The 17,942-nt window shown below is 43.1% G+C and overlaps 1 protein-coding gene across 1 annotated transcript in view; it reads left to right on the top strand.

The window, feature by feature from the left end:
* The first annotated feature begins 1,603 nt into the window (after window positions 1–1,603).
* Window positions 1,604–17,942, top strand: part of agrn (agrin) — a 239,676-nt gene continuing 223,337 nt past the window's right edge. The window contains exons 1-2 of the mRNA XM_041049152.1: window positions 1,604–2,055; window positions 3,687–3,948. Of these exons, the coding sequence (XP_040905086.1) occupies window positions 1,855–2,055; window positions 3,687–3,948 (463 nt within the window). The 5' untranslated portion in view covers window positions 1,604–1,854. The remainder of the gene's footprint in view (window positions 2,056–3,686; window positions 3,949–17,942) is intronic.

Genomic DNA, 17,942 nt, shown 5'->3' with positions numbered 1-17,942 from the left:
CTGTTCTTAAATAGGAGCTCTAACAAAATAACCATATGGTAACATTTACAGATTTAAACTTGGGAAGTTTTACAACATGAGGGGAATCTTTAATGGTATATGACATAGCGTGAGTTTAGCATCCGCCTATTCAGCTGTACAGTTCTGTTTTACATGGATGTTCAATCACAGGTAGTTTTACATTGAGCGCACACAGTAGTTATAGTTCTACAGCCTATAGTTTTCAAATCTCTGTGTCCTAGACACAAAGTTAATACTTAAAATCAAAGGTCCATGTTTGGTAAAGGTTTGAAGAGATTAGAACTCTGGACCAGAGTATACTTATTTGCTGTTTATGTGTACCAGTAAATCATATCACAGTGAAACTGAAGACACAGGTTTTTGACCACCACCTTCAAGTACACTTGATCCAGCTGAGGCCCCTAGATCTAACTTTGGGAACTAAAGTTCAAATTGGATAAAGTAAATTTGGGCCCTTGAAATCTTCAAAAAGTTATAGTATGCAATGCTGATTTAAAGCTGCATAGATTCATTCGTTTGGCCATTTCAAACTGTTAACATTGACATAGTATTGCTTTCTAAAGCTGTTATGGCCAAATCTTGTAAATCCTATAAAGCTCGGCCTACATTAGGAGAGACCTCAGAAGAGAATCTGCTTTAAATAACTGATTACAGTCATCACTCAGCCTTGTATTAAAAAGGCAAGGTTTAACTTCCCACACATGGACACATAGTGCAGTGCACAACGTTTCACAGGACAATTTATTATTTGACAAATCACCATGAGGGACAACAGTAAATACTTTTATTTTTTTTTAAAGATTCCACACAGGACCCACAAATTCTGAAACACTGAGGTTGGAAGAAGTTGGAGAGCATGTCTACTTTCTCATAAAGATAAATTTAACTCATGTTGGTGTTAAAATGGTTCCTAAAGCCTTTAAGAATCTGAGCTCTGCTTCTTCCTGCCTTGCAGGTCTGAGGGGAGTCAGTAGCATCAAAAAAGCACACACATTTAATAACTGCAAACCTGTCAGGGTGGGGGTGGGGAGAGACCTAGGGCAATATGTAATGACTACAAATGTATTGTAGTCTGTTTGTTCAATGTGACTAAACATAGTTAATAAACTATGAGGTTAAAAGCTTGTACACCTACAGATAAAGCTATATATCTTGCACACTAGGCTCCCATCTAATGAATGTCATACAGCATCCATGTGAACCTTCTTAGAGACTGTCAGAGTGTATGGGACCCCTGCCTGCTCCTGCTTTGTGCATGTGCAGGGGACTGGGGAGGCTGCCGCTGATGAGGACCGGAGGTAGAGACACTGTCTGTCCGACTGGGGGCGACGTTGGACAGCCACTTTCTACAGGCCCTCCAAGTCCCCTCCACCACCACCGCCACCACCCACCTCACCCTCACTTGTGGGATCAGCAATTCAGATTGCATGCAAATCCAGGAGCGTCACTGTGTGTGTGTGTGTGTGTGTGTGTGTGTGTGTGTGTGTGTGTGAGACAGAGAGGAAAAGAGAGGGGGAGAGAGAAGTGCAGTTGCATTCCAGGAGAGAGAGAGCTCCCTGCCCCTTCCTCCTCCTTCCTCCTCCTTCCACTCTTCCCTCCTGGTCTCCCAGCCGGCGGCGGCAGAGAGGGATTTTTAACCCGGGCTGCAGATGCGGGGAACTGGGCTGCAGAGTGAAAGAGACACTGGTAGTCCGTAGGGAAGTTGTGGAAAGGGAGGCTCGGTGCAGAATTTAAACGCGTTCGAAAGAGTTTGGAGTTTGTTGTCGGACGCCTCGGGTGGTAAAGTTTAATTGTAGCAAAGTTTACTTTTTGGGTTACATCCGTGTGGCGGTCATGGGTTCCCATCGGACAGTCCGAGCCGGCCGGACAGCGCTGCTCCTGGCGGGGCTGCTCGTGGTTCTGTGGCAGCGCTGCACCGCGAGTTGCCCGGAGAAAGACTTGGAAGACAGGGAAGAGGAGGCCAACATAGTTTTGACCGGCACCGTGGACGAAATAATTAACATGGACCCGGTGCATAATACCTATTCTTGCAAGGTAAGTGGTTTAATGTGGTTTCTGAAAACGGAGAAAGTGAAGGATCCACAGGAGCGCGCTGCTTCAGGGAAAAGGCACCTGCTTCTTGCACGAAAACTAATCGGGTTTATGTGGACTACCACGAGTCACATTTTCAATTTAACACATTTACACTCGTGTAGCTGATGGAAGCCATTAGCACCGAGTTTGTTTGTTCCAACCCTCTCAGCGGCATCAGCTTGCCTGAAAAACATTTTACAAACTCATTCATCCAGAAGCATTTGGCAGCGGTTACATGGACACTGACAGTGAATCCTCTTTGCCTTCAGAAATAGATAGATGGTGTTTTTTTCCCCTTATTTCCAACTTACCAATTACATAGCTACAGGGGAGGCCTAACCGACCATGTAATCATCCCAAACATGTTGCAGCAGGAGACTGGCCCCTCAGTGGACCCTGGCTCTGGCTCTCACTTGATTTCTAATCATAAATGGTGAAAACATTCAACTTCTCATGTGCCTGTGGCTGCAAAAATGATGTCCTGAATCTTGCTTCATTCTGTATTGTTGCAGGGAAATGCCACCACTCGCACCCCATACTAGGGGGTTGTTACATGTGGCTGTAACAGTGATAGTTTTGGAGATTAAAAAAAAAAAGCCCTTAATATATTATAAGATCATTGCAAAGTACCACAGAAACACAGCACCCAAAAGAGCAGTACAGTTATTTATCGGTCACTGTTCTGAAAAGAGACAGTAAAAATGTGTTCTCAGCAGAGAGTAGGCCTACTCACAAGTGCTGTAAGGTGTGTCCAAAGCAGTTAAGACGTGTATTCATGCATTTGATTGTCATGAGTCATTAATGTGAGATCTGTGTGTGATAGAGCTGAAACCGAAGAGTTTCAGATCTCTCTCTGGTTAATTGGCAATAAAATAGCACATGGTAAAAAAAAAATATATATATATATATCAACTGTTCCACAAATAAGCACATTTTCAGTTAGGAAACATCCTCCCTCTGTCCTCATTCCACGGCCATTCATTGTGAAACTAACTTTTGCATGATCATGGACCTGTGGTAGACCACTCTATAATCTGTCAAAATAAACAAGTTGTGTTTGGTCAGCCCTCTCGCTGCTCTTTTCCTCAGCGCCCACTGGCTTCCCATCTCCCAGTGAATGAGTGGAGTAGATTAGAGGCACATGGCTCTCATTCTGGAAACAGAAACCACCACCAAGTGCTGATGAGACAAGACAGCTAACATGGAGCGGAAGGGGCGAGCTTTCTCATGACTGTGCATAAAGCAGCCTTCGCTGCTCTTCCTGTGATGTAGCACTTTTGGTTTAGTTTCCAGTGACTGGGCAAAATCTATACCTGGATCTTTCAAATTAGAGTTATTAAAATAGAACAAATCACTAAAGACTTGTTACCCATAATGTCAGTGGATATTTTGATTTGATTTGATTTTGATTTGATTTGAGGTGTAAATAACATTCACTCAGATTCAGATTCAGATTTTCCAGAGCCAGACAGGGATGTCTCCAGACAGGAACATCTGGACATTTCTAACAGCTTGAAAATATGATATATGTTTTTGGTTTTGACAAAATACTTGAGTAAGTGTGCTGTCTTTTTGTTGTTGTTTGTCTAAAGGTAAGGGTGTGGCGCTACTTGAAAGGGAAGACCAATGTTAATCGCGAAATTCTCCTGGATGGCGGCAACAAGGTGATGATCGGTGGCTTCGGCAACCCCGGCATCTGCGACAACCAGGTAGCCACGGGCGACACTCGCATATTCTTTCTCAACCCTGCCCCGGAGTCCATGGGACCAGAGCACAAGAACGAACTCATGCTCAACTCAAGTCTGATGAGGATTACCCTGCGCAACCTGGAGGACGTGGAGCACTGTGTGGAAGGTAAGCAGCCAGCGTGCTGTGAATAGAATAAGACCTACAGTATGTTCTAGATAGGTTGGAATATACAGTACCTATTGTTGGAACAATATACATGTATGGAAGTTCATTTGTAAGCTAACTGGCACTGATCGTTGCTGTGTGATAAGTCAGTTTGCTGTGATGTGTTTGTATTTAGTTTTTAACTATGAGGAATTCATAGTGTTCATGCTTTGGTTTGAAGACTCATAGCAATTGTAAATCACTTATGGAGGCAAGGATTTCATACAACGATGGCTGCTGAAATTACATCGCCTCAGGCTCACGGCGTTAAAGTTTCCCAGAACTGCATGAAACAGGGACACCTGAGTCATTTTAGGAGCTTTGTTGCCATGGTGAGGCTCCAGCCTTTCCCAGCGAAGCCTGGAGTTGGCTGATAAACACCTTAAAGACAGGAGTTGAGTGGTAAAGCGATGATTCCTGACCTTTGCACCCTGTAGCTGTTATTAAGTCCGAGGTGGGACTGGTTAACACTTACACACGCATAACACATGACATGAACTCTTTACGTGTGAACACAGGTTCCCACAATTTGTTTTTTTTTTTTTTTTACAACTGACTCACAGGTTCCCACCATTTTAACTTCACTATGCAAGCAACAGAAAATGATTTTTAACAGCAGAAAGCAGGTAACAAATGGATCAAACCTGCCTACACGTGAAAATGCTTTAAAAAGAGTTTTTAAGGAGCTTTTGAGCTTCAGAGGGAAAAAAGTTGACATGACATATTGTTGTTGTTTATTCTGTTCATTTGCATACCACAACTACAGCATGAAAAGAGTTAATTAAATACTTTTATTCCTCCGAGTCCTTTTTTGGTTGAAAAGTAATTTGTCAGGCTCTTATGAGGCGAACCATACAGCCATGACTAATAAATCCCAGCATCTACCGTGACTGTGAGGCTGTAGCAGCCTGTGCCCCCATGCCAGTGAGCTCTGAGCTTGCTGCTGTTTAACTTTTACTGGTGCTTGACAATGTTGGCAGCTGTTCAAAGTTTGAATCTAACACTTAGATTGGCTTGGAGCACCAGGGGGAAATGAATCAGAGCACGAATCACCTTGCTGAAGGCTTTCTGGGGCAATCACTGTTACAGAGTTGCAGGGTCTATATTCTGGGTACTTTCCTCTGAACAGTTCTGGGTGGCAGGATGTTCCAATGGATGGAGCTTGTTTGCAGTGTTAAGTTGCATTTGGCACACACATAAAACTTCTTCTGTTTGTCTGTCCAGGCACGAAACACTGCTCTGCTAACCTTTTCATCCAGCCCCCTTTTCTTCTTTTTGGACTCCTGTTGTGAAAAGGGGAGTTTCTTGGCTCCGACAAACTGTCTAGAATGTGCCCTTTTTGTTTCGGGGCTTTGTGTTAGAAGATGGTTTATTTCACATAACCTGATTTTCTCATATCGCCTTACGGTTGAAGGAATAGCCCTAAGGAGATTCTGCAAGAAGTCATCAGGCAAATGTTAGACAGAAATCTAGTTTAAAGATGTGTGGAATGATTTTCCCAGGAAGGCTGTGGAGCTTCTTATTCACTGACCATCCAGAGAGTAATACCCTGGGACAATTGTCAGGTGCAGATCCCACCATGAAATCTGTATTTGCTTTTTGGGGAATGAAATTGGCCCCGATAATTAGCTGGCATTCCTCCATCCGGAGGAGAATGAGCTTTGAGGCTTGTTCCAGTGCAGAGTTTTAATTAAGAGAGTCAAGTCAGATCCCATCCGTTCTATGCAACCACTACCCCCGGCGACTGTGGGATGTCAGTGCAGCGGGACAAGACTCTACCTGCCGCAGTGCTCATTGTACCCTCCTCTGCTTTCTCCTCATTCTTGACATTTTCGATAGCTGGGATAGACTCAGGAATGCCTGGCAGAGAGCTAGGTGGGGAGGTGCATTGTCTGAGGTGGAAGAAAAAAGGCTTTGTGAGAGCTCCTTGCCGCTAAGAGTTTTGAGAAGGACCCAGACGTGAAGCAAAATAAGATGAGTGATGTAGAATGAAGGAAAAACAAAGGTTTTTTTTTTTTTTGAACATGTGAGGACGTGGACTATGAGGGATGTTGTGTTTGCTGTGGCATATTTGTTAGAGTTTGGATCAGGGCCGGGTGAAGATAGATGCCTCCAGGCATTGTGTTTCACACTCTATTCTATTCCTGCGCTCTTCGGACTGGGCGGTGGCACTTCAGGGGCCGCTCAGTCCGTGTGTGATCACTCGGCTACAGGCTTTCATCTGCCACAGAGCGGCCCTCCCTAGAGGAGTGTTTACAAGATCTCAGTAAACACATGCAGTGCTGACCAGCTCTTAAAACGCTGTATGCCATATTCACTGTGAAAATGAATGGCCCCCTTTCTGTTTCCTTATGCCTTATCTCTACTCACTGATGCCCTCAATAAACTGAAATAGCAAAAAAACAAACTCTTAAACTCAAAATCTACCATGTTTACATTGTTGAATTTGCATCTTTCCATGGCAGATAAGCAGAGGGCCTTTGGCACTAAATGTCTTTCATGGTCGTCCAGCTACCGCGCAGTAAAATGTTAAAGCTGTCAGTTGTGCTGTACAGAGAGTCAGAATACAGAATCAAACACAGTCATGTTCTGTGTCTTTGGAAACAGAAATTAAATTCTAGTTTTGTCAGAGTGGATGTTGGGGGGGGGGGGGGTTCTGAATTCAAGTCACAACAGAATTCCTTGTCCTCTAGATTTTGTGAAAAGGTAATAAGATAAAAAGTATGTCCTTATTGTCATTTCCATCTTTTTTCGTTTTGCTGTGTTAATGACAACAAAGGGAGAAGGCGGAGGTGTTGGGGGTTTGGAAGAGAGGAAGCCCTCTTGATGGAGAAGTGTTGAGCGTACAGGGAGATCTTATCTGTCGTGCTCTGTTTATCAGCTGCTTTTGTTTCAGCTCTTGATGACTTGATGCCAGAGTCCTTCCCTCAAGGCCCTGACGAAGAACAGCAACAAAGGGCTGTTTCTTCCTTCTGTCTTGATCTCCTCCTCTCCTTCCCCCCTTCTTTTTTTTTTTTTTTTTATATCTATCTCTTTTTAGAGGAGCAGAGATGAGCCAGTCAGAAGTCAGTGCATAGTCATGCAACAGCTGCATCTAAGATCATTTCTTTGTCCCTTTATGCTGCATCTATTTAAACACTAAATGCTGAGTGCAGCTAGTGTTCTTCGCCGGTTGGACAATCAAAAGTCCTTGTGGGATGTTAATGAGCAGCATTTTGCTGCTCAACATACCACTGACTCTTTATGATCTGTGTGTACAGCAGTCCAGAGGCTCAGTGGTAATGGGGTTAGCCAGGCTTGCTGAGAACATGATGGGGGTCCTGATTTGCCAGCAGGTGGTCTTGCTTAATGATGGGCGAGCAGACAGTCCTGTGGAATGCTCCTCGGGGTGGGTGGGATGTGGGATGACTGTTTGAGCCCCCCCCCCCCCCCCACTCCTCCTCTAGTGCTCCTTCAGTGAATGAGCCTGGGCTTCATGGAAAACTTTGAGCTTTTTTCCCACTGTTTGTGCAAGGAGGAGGCCCGGAATCGACTGGAATTCCTAACCTGCACAAGCTCCTACCTGGCTGCCTCCTCCCTCCTCACCTTCTTGATATGTGAGGAGATAATGATAGAATGATAAGGGTAAAACGGCGAGGAGTGAACGCTTGGGTTTTTTAGTCGTGGCATCTACTTGCAATTTTTTCATCATAACACATGCCAATCATACACAGAGTAGCTGACTCTCTTGTTTCAAGAACAATTAAAAACTTTGAGAAAAAAAAAAAAATGAAGGGGGTCACTTCACAACTACAGCTAATCAGTGACTCATTGCTGTGGAAGATACTCATGTGACGCTGAGATATACATTGACCTGCCGGCCCAGGTTTACTCCCACGATTGTTTTTTCCTTTAGCTTTTTCTTTGGCCATTTGAGCTGAGCTGAGATCCTAATGATTAGTTTTGGAACTATACAGTGGTCTAAACAGAAGCCTGTCTCATTAAATATGGGGCTTCTGCTATCAGATTTTACACCACTGCTATATTTTATACAAGTGGAATAATTTCCGCTGAGTTCAGTGCAGGCAGTCTTTATTTCAGGTGAGGTGGTCCTCCTCTGCTATAAAACACTCTGGGAAAAACCTGTGGCCTAAGTTTGCTGCCTTATAATTTAGGTATCAGGCTTTACTACCACCTGCTCATGTTTTAATCTCACCAAGAAATTCTAGAGCCAGATGAGAACATCACTACAGACCACTAAAACATAACAACCTACTATATATTTGACTTTCTCACATATAAAATCCTTGTGGGTAATTCCAAAGTGGAGATAGAGGCTTCTTCGTTGTGGCTGTGGGAAGTGTGTGAGAACACTACGCAGCCGCACCCAGGTGACTGAACTAAAGCACTGGGGTCTTTATCCAGTCCATGTCTGCACAAGCAGGCTTTTGTCTTCTCAGGGAGTCATGGGAAGTCAAGAAGACTGACTTTAAGGATTGGGTTTTTCTCAGGGTCCTTGAATGGATTAGGATATAGTCTAGGAGTGAGAGTTCATTTGCTTGGTGTGGAGCCTTTCCACAGAGGTGTACGCATGCTAAATCTTTGTACCCTGTGTGGCTTATGTCAAAGCATTTATGCAGTGAAGTGAACAGAATTGGACAAACAGAAAGGCTTGATGGAAGGCTTTGATGAAACAGGCAACAAAGGCTTGAAGGGAGAAACAAGACCAATGGACCTGTTTGCCAGCTAACCCAGAGTCTCCAGAGTTATTGCACATTTTAGATTTTAATTAAAAATGCGGGAGCGGAGAACCTGCTTGGCATAGCAATAAAGGACTCTGAAATGAAAAAGCCATGAAAGATGGAAGAGAGGAAAGGAGGAACAGACCACTTAACCACAGTGTGTTCACCTTGACTTGTATCCCAGCCTGCACCAGGAGTGTATCACTCTCATGCTGATAGGAATCATTGATGGTATTGATAATACGCCAAGACACCTACATGTAGTGACATGCCTGTCACTTCAGTCAGATGTTAACATGCCCACAATGTACACACAGACGTACTGTGTAACATCAAACCTGTCCAAATACACTGTATATGTTATGAAAAGGACAACTAAAAATTTATTGCGGTGATTTATTATTTTATACCTGCAGTGCACTAAGAGATTATTTTTATTTATTCCCTTAATTTGTCATATACCTGTAAGATGTCTCTTATACAGCACTGAACACTTCTGTACGTCTTAACTTACTACCCTAAGGGCAGAAAACATTTAAAAGATCTTGATGCTTCTTATTTGAGTTTATGCAGAGCATAGCATTCGGCAGAAGCATTACTGAAATTGCCTTGCGCAAGGTCTCCGACACAGAACCTCCTTGGAAGCTGTGGTTGGAAGGTCACTCAAACAAAAATGGTTTTCAGTGGTGAAAATGCATCATGTTATATCCTTTTAGTGAGTATTTTGATAGCAATGATGGCAGTCTTTGACAAGCAGAAGATGTAAAGTTAGTTGGTGTCAAAGTTCCTTCTTTAGTTTTGGAACAGGAAAGTGGAACTGACCCGGGAGGCTCTGAGCAGGGACTTGGATGTACAGTGACCCGGAAACCTCCCTCTTCTATCCCAGACATAAAGAGCTCAGAGCAGCAGCCTGCATGAGATCTGGGCTCCCTCCGGGGAACTGGATCAGTGACAAAATTCCTGCTACAAGACTGCATTTCTGAAGCTGGGCAGCTGCTGTGGCAAGTGCAGCTACTTATTGTCAATACGCCAAAAACATCAGGTTTAGAGAAAAGGCTTTTGGTGGGACACCAGGGGGGTAGCAGAAGCCCTAATGTGATTTGTATTTAGGTCAGCTCTGCTGTCACTCCAGAGTGACTCAGATCAATGGAAAACAAGGAAAGAAAATGGAAAATGCGTCTTTGGCCTGTACATTTTCCTTGTTGTAAGATACATCAGGGGTGTGGTTCATAAACCTTTCGTCTGGAAACAGTTAAACATACTATAACTTTGCCCCATGGCTGGATTGAGAAGGGAAGAACTTGGTTCAGAGGTTATATCCTGTCACGTTCTGGACGTGGGCTAAAGATGCACTGACCCATTGCTGGTTAATTAGACCTATCATGTTCCCTGTTGTCTCATGGTATGCACCTGTTACATACCACCATTCATAAGCTTGCCAATGAGGTTAATTATATAATGCTGGTATCCTCGTTTCCAGGCTAAAACTACTCCAGCTCTGACATTCAGAGTGTTACTGAGGTCGGACAGTGATGTTGAACGATCAGGCCTTGCTCACAGTCAGTGTTTCAGCTCATCCCAAAGGTGTTCAGCAGGGCTGAGGTCAGGGCTCTGTCCAGGGTTAGCAGTAGGGTTGATGGTATCTTAAGTTATGCAACAATACACCTTTTAGTCAAAACAACTCACTCACACAAACCACTCTGCCCTACTTTGAATCTGATCCTGTGCGTGCTTGATTTAACACCTTCTGCTTTACAGTGCTGCACATACAGGAAGCAGGGGAGACTTGACAGTTGGGGGGGGGGGGGGGGGGTCTCACGTTCACAAACATATCATGGGATGTTCATGCTGCTTTTCCTGTGCTATTTTGCCCCCACGGACAACAACCCAGTCTCTGTTACTTCCTCTCCTCCTCCTCGTCCGTCTCTCTGTCGATACGTTGTCATGTTGAACCCAGGATGAACACCCGTCTCTCCCTTGTGTCTTGTCCTCCTTCTGTGTTTGCCATTATGTGTTTGTTTTTCCTCTTCCTTTTCCGTTGTCATCTTCAATCACGCTCTCACATTCTGATAATGACCTGCACATGTGTGTGTCTGCCATCGCATTCCCAAGTCCTTTGTTGCCCCGCCTGTTTCCCTGCTCCTCGTCTCCCTCTTCTATATTCTCACAGTTGTCATTTTCCTCCTCCCAGTGTTCCCATCTCACAGCAGTTCCACCTGTAATTAGACTGGAATCCCATGTCCTGTAAAGCTGTCATAGTATTAACAACCAGGTGCAGTTTGTGCAGACCTGTCACTGGCCTCTGACCTAATTCCACATGCCTCTCTCTGCGTCTCTTGCTCGGCTTCCCTGAGACCTAACAGAAGTGAAATATTAAAATGTCAGTTAAAGGATAATGGTGGTTTATTATAACCTGCTAAATCGGTTTAGTTCTCTTTTAAAATAAAATCCAATAAATCTGAATTTTCTTTTAAGATGTTTAGAAGATGTGCTTATCTAAACTCTACTCACAAAGAATGAACAGACAGGTGTGACGTGTATTGATGAAGAATATTAATCTGCTATGGGGATTAAAGTAAGAACAAAGATTAGTGCTTTGGAAGTTCAGTGAAATTTAGTTTATGGTAGAGTTTTCTTTGTTCTCCTGGGGTATGGAATTTGCGATGTGTGTGTGTGTCTTTTGACAAACCCCTTAAGATGACAGCTCTCCTGACAGATGAAACCTCTTAGGAATTTACCGCTCTTTCTCTCCCTCTCTGTGCTTGCCCTCCAGGCTGACAGATTTTTCTGGCTGGAGGGAGGCGCTCGTCCTGCCCCTGTTGTTTTAGCCAACAATGGCAAGGACATGATGGCTTTCAGAGACAAACACAGATATCTGGCTGAGGACATCTCACACTGGCTTGAGTGTGTATCAGTATACACACACATCAGACACACGGACACACAGAATTAACTAACCTTATCTGACTGAGACATAAACATAATGCGGCATGTATCTCTGACCCAGCCATTGCATTGTTATTGCTTTCAACAATAAACAGTCTCCAAAGTAACGCATCACTGAAATCCCGATTTCACCTGTAGTAATCAGCGCACGCAGAAGAGTGATGCTTCCACAATGGGTTTCGGGGGTTGTGGTAGTAGTTTTACATTACCACATAAACCATTTGTTTGTTTAAAATGAGAAAATGACAACTGCATTATGTGTAGCAAAAACAGTGTAGCTTCCTGTCTTGATAAAATCTTTTTAGCATGTTTTTTTTTTTTTTTTTGGACACTGAGTGAACCTCAACTCTGTATGTATCGTGTGTCCCTCTAAATAACAAACCAGCAGTTCATTGTACAACTGATATGATATGATGTGAATACAGTATGAGCTCATTGCAATGGCCAGAGTCCATGAGTCTAATAATACAAAACGGTGTGAGTGACCTTATCAGTAGCACAAGAAACTTGAGATGAATCTTTAACTAGTTAGACAAATGCTCAGAAGCAAATTAGAATTGTGAACCATAATTGGACTGGAAAATGGCCTCAGCATGCGGTAGGTTGTGGGCTAACAGACATGGAAACTCAAAGACCTGCCGTGGAAATACAACAGGCTCTGAGACACGTGGAGCATTCATGCTTAAATTCAACCAACTGCAATTCTTAAAAGCGGATATGTAGCATTTAAAAGGTCCCCTATGGGTTTGTTTTTTGGTCTTGTATATTCTGTACAACCCGCTATTTGAAGAATGGAGTGCCACTATGAGGAGGGAAAATAGCTGTGCAACAGAGAAAGCTTGACGGGCCATACAGCAGGGAGAAAGGAAAGCGAGGGGTGAAGTCTATGATTAAAGAGTATGAGTGATGGAGAGAGTGGGGAAAATGGAGAAGGGCAGACTAGAGAAGAGGAGAGGGAAAAGGATAAAAAAAGAGTAAATACTGTAAAAGGAAAGTACAAACGCAGAGAAATCACACAGGTTTGGCTAAAGGTTAGAGCTAGTGAAATGAAAGGGAGAAGAAACAGAAAGATGAGAATGTGAAAGTGAGGTGAACATAGACCTTTAGGGGTAATATTTTTCTGTAGTTTGGTTGAATATACCCATTTTTAAAACACATCAACTGCTATATGACATCTCAACCATCAAGAAATAATGTAAAATGCCTGTGTTATCAGTATTATCTCTTCCATGGCTTTTGCTTCTCTCTTACACTGTGCTGGAACCCCTCACAAAACAAGCAAAGTATCTTGTGCCATGAGGCAGCTTTCAGCGTTCTCCAGCAGAAACATGGCGCCTCAGAGAGGCTTGGCCTGAGAGAACAAGTTTTGTCACAGGCTACGAGCTGTTGCCAGAGGTATGCCCAGATCAGCCTCTCCGAATTCCACCTTATTGTCTCTCTGAAACCCCTTGCACTGTATTACCCAGACATTGTGGCTTAAATACCATACAGTGCTGTCGGCCATTTTGAAATGCCCCCAGATCCTCTCGCGACCATTAGAACAATTGCAAAACTACAAAAAAAAAAGTCTCTACATCCGTCTTTCAGAGAAATGTGTTTTCCACTGCACTGTGAGTGGGTAGAGCTATGCTCTGGAGGAGCACTTGAAGCAGACATGTTTGAGAGGGCTCTTAGGGAAATACATAAGCACTGAAATGGATGGAGGCGTTGAATGTGGAGAATTTGAGTTTGCACTGTCTTGATTCCTCAGCAGCAGCAGCAGCAGCAGCAGCTATGTGGCCTGTGTGGACAGGTCGTCAGCAAAAAAGAGCATTTTAGATAAATCAGGCGTTCCTTTTCATTCTGTGCTCAACAGGCCAAACTGTTCACTGCAGTGTTTCTTTGTAAATGACAAAACAGAGATATTAGCTTTGTCAAGCCCCGAGCAGTCATACAGTGCAATTTACAAAATAAGTTTATAAATTTATAATTTGCCAAAAGTGTTTTGGAGGAAATTACCTCCTGGATTATGTTCATAGGCGATGTTTTCTTACAAACCACTAAATCAGCATTTCTATGTTCACTGGGAGAAGATCAAGGACAAGGAGATCTGGACTTTGACACTTGAGACTGGGCCTCTCGTGATGTTAGGTTTACGCTACTAGAACACTTTGGTTAATGTTAGGGAAACACTGTGGTTTTGATTAAATATAGTAAATGTCAATGCATCAGATGAGATTTTCTCCACACTTCTTTAAGCTCCACTGAAACTGAGTTCTGTCTACAGGACAAGCAATTAGCTGCTGGTTTAGCATTTTCTGATCTAGGACTTGCTGAGGATCTACAAGTCCAAGGCAAGTGGACCAGCTGTTTGGTCTTGGTTGAGAATTTTCACAGATGAACTTTTGGAGTACTTCCAGAGGGCAAGGCAAGGCAAGTTTATTTGTGTAGCACATTTCAACAAGAATCTGATTCAGAGTGTTTTACATAAGACATAAAAGAGACACAACTAAAAAGACAATGTAGAATGACACATGTAATTAGATAATAGAAATTAATGGCACTGATTTTAAGTCAAGATAAAATATACGTTGTTATTTATGACTCTGCAGTTTTTTGAATGACCTGTGTTTGCTACCTCGAGGGTCATCAGTGCAGCATTACTCACCAAGCACAGGGCACGTTTCAGCCTGCAAGCTCAGTGTATTCAGCATATGAGAAAATATAAAGTGTCATGTCTTTTATTTGCTGTCTGCAAATGTTTTTTCTCAGATGAATGGAGTGAATGTTTAAAGGTGCTCAAAGGGTTGAGCAAAGGTATCTTTGGGGCTGGAGTTTTATTGATTATAGATTTGATGTATTTCTGGTGTAGAGGGTTTGTATTGGGTTTCTCTGGAGGTACATTAAGTCCTCTGCATTTAATTTAATTTTTGTTGTCCGAGCGTGACTGTGGGCAGTTGTTTTATATCTACCTCACACTCCGCACTCACAGTTGATCAGGCCTTGGTTACAAAAAAAATCCCACCGGGTAATTCCTCCGGATCCTTTTTCACCTGTTGACTTCCATCTCCTCATTCTGGTCCAGGCAGGGTTCAGGCTGGTGCAGGACTATCCAGCCTCCAGGCATCCCATTCCACTTAAACAAGGGAAGAGTGAAAGGCAACAGCTCAGCCCCCAGTTAGCCTTTACCTGAGGCCAAAGGGAGTGTGAATGGGTTAGGGGTTGAGGGGTGGAATCAGGGTCAGACGTGTTCACACCACCCTAAGAAATCCTTGACACATTCCCAGAGTGAGGATCAGACAGAAATCCACATTCTTTTCCAACTAAGTAACAACAGCACAGAGTAATGATGAAACATTTCCCTATTATTTCTGAAGCACTGAGTTGTAACAATGTTATGCATCAAACAAACATCTTTTTACGATTCTTGCTGACTTTTATGTTTGTTTGCGTTTGAAACTCTGATCCTTTTGCCATCCCATGACTACAACAAGTCTGCCGTATTGAAACTAGGATGTGTGTGTGTGTGTGTGTGTGCTCTTGCACCAAAGTACACCGCCCCCCCGCCCTGTCATTGCTATATTGATTCTAAAGTGGTGTGTTTGTTGCTCCCACTCAAGCCAAATCTCTTCCTTTGTCCCTGTGTGTTTTTTTTTTGCATGTCTGTGTGTATGTGAGTCACTCTAAAACATGCTGTTGTTCTCCGTCCATGTCTCTCTCTCTCTCCCTGTCTCTCGGTATGACTCTGTCTTTCTCTGTTCAGTCTGTGCAGATTGAACTTGCTGGTTACGATGCTAGCAGAATCTTGATCAGCTCCAATTTACATCTAGACAATGGCAGGAATTGAAAGGCGATTTCTCTCCTCTTTTTCCTCTCTTTTCCCCTCCTTGAACCTCCTATTCCTAGTTTTTTGTCCTTGCCTCTGCTTCTGTGTCTTAGCCAACATCCCCCACCCCTCCTCCTTCATTGTGTTTTTCGGAAGATGGGTGTCTTGAAAGACGGGGAAATAAAGGATGGAGAGGGAGCCTCCTCGACAGTAGACTAAACTAAATGCTTGTGGACTTCATCTGTGCTCATGAGGACACAGCCCTCCTGATAATGAACTCCACACACACATACACACACACAGACACACACGCTCTTATGTTAAAGCCTTTACACAAGCTTTTGATGGCACAGCCAGCCTCCTGCTGCTCCGTCTGCCCGTAATTTCTTAATGGAATTGTGCATATATGACATGACACCACGCAGCACCGTCAATTAACATAAGCTTCATTTGGCATCAGTTCTGGTGTCATATTCAGGCATTGCTATTCAAACACTGATCCTCTTTGACAGAATGCACCCGCACAAATAACAGGCTGCTCTGTGCACAAGCATAAAACATCTCAGATTTGACTAAGTGCTGCAAACTAACTGAGCATAATAATGGCTGTTTAGACTAACTCAAGTAGAGTCTTAACTTTAACGCATTTTTGGGGCCAATGCAGATACTGATTTCAGGGAGTAAAAAATTATGTTGGCTGATGTTATATATATATATATATATATATATATATATATATATATATATATATATATATATATACACACACACCCACACACACACACACACACACACACACACACACAGTAAAAATCCATATTTCCAGTCAGTTTAGCTTAACTCTTAAAAATATCATGTCAAAATGGACATCCAGTGTTAGGTGTAACGGATTGTTGTGTTATGGATTCCTTTGTAGTAACAAGTAGTGTATGCAATTATAATCTGAAATGTAGTACTTATACTTACTAACCCCTGTAACACTCTGTTACTTTCTTGCCAGGAATCACTTTCGTCTGACTGGATGTCAGTGTGTTAGCTTACTGTTAGGGCTGGGGGTGGGATGGCTGGCCTCTGCTGAGAGAGGAGGAATAAACCCTCTGGTAACTCCAAAATGATCAAATTTACATGTTAGCTTTGTGTCTGGCTGGCTAGCCTGCATTCAGGAAGCGGTTTCACTGTGGATCACTGCTGCAGTTGATGGTCAGTATATATACCAACAAACTGTTGGATGACTGCTTGTATCAGTAGAAGTTCCTGACCTTTATAACAAAAAGAAATTTAATGAAGGATTTCTGCTGTCGAGTTTTAAGGAAAGTAATGTAATAACGTTTTCAATGAGTAATAAGCAGTAGGTGTTATGGATATCTGTAGATGTGTAGCACAGCTTATGGTGGCCTGCTGTAACTGATACAATGCTCAGGAGTAACTAAGCTCATTAGAGCTGAGTCCAAAACAAACGCCCAGTGAAGGACAGACCAGTGTATCACCATTCAGACCACTAGAATAACAAATTTGGTTTGTTATTTGCTTTGTTTGGCTTGAAAATTAGATTTTTTTTTAGCCTGTGTGTTTGAAATTTTCTATCTGCAGGCCAGAGAGTGAGTTATTAAAAATGTCAGCAGCTGCTCAAGGAATTTTTTAGTCATTCTTATTCGTCAGTGACTCTATCAACAATTGTTGCACATACTATGGTCTGTTTTTGCTTTGGGAGAGTGGGGATCTTGCTGATTGCACCTAAATTAACAAATGAAGAGCTGCCATAGAAGTGAGATCATTCCACTTTATTCAGTACAGTTGTTGCCGTTGAGAATGAGAAGTAATTGAACATAGTGGAATTGCACCAGACACAATTTCATGCAAAGAATGATTTATTTTGTATTCTCTATGCTCTCATCCCATCCTCCAAGGCTTCAGTCACTGTGCAGTGTAACACCTGATGCATTGCTATCCCCCAGCTGAAAATTACAACAAATATGAAGGGCACCCATCAAGTCAGTAGGCCCAAGAGGCATTACAGGTTTACAGTTGGTGGATTACCTGCAGTCAGTCACGGCCACTGTGTTTTGGATTCGCTCGCTTTAGCCCGGCCATCACTACTGTGAAGAAGCTGAAATGAGATCCGCCATGCAAATCACTCGGTTGGTTTGAGATGAAGCGCCGACAGTCGTGATAAAGGGTGACGCTTCATCACCCCCACCCCCTCCGGATAACCCATAGAGTCTGAAGTTTATTAAAAAGCCTCTTTCCCAAGAGTGGCCTTTTTTTTCCATTTTAGCTTTAATAATGGAGATGTGCAGAGTGTGATGATGCCGAAATGGGCTCATGTGTCGCCCCGATTCTCGTCTGTCTCAATGTGTGTTATTGTTGGATCTGCGTATACATATGAATGAAGGGGAGCACCAGGGTAGAGTGTGAAACCTCTGGAGAGCAAGCGGACGGTTTTTTAATTTCAGTCCTCTCCATTGGTGGTTGGCTGAATTAAC

Source organism: Toxotes jaculatrix, chromosome 2 (assembly GCF_017976425.1).
Source record: "Toxotes jaculatrix isolate fToxJac2 chromosome 2, fToxJac2.pri, whole genome shotgun sequence".
In the NCBI taxonomy this organism is placed as follows: Eukaryota; Metazoa; Chordata; class Actinopteri; family Toxotidae; genus Toxotes; species Toxotes jaculatrix.
This window is presented reverse-complemented; position numbering and strand designations above follow the sequence as displayed.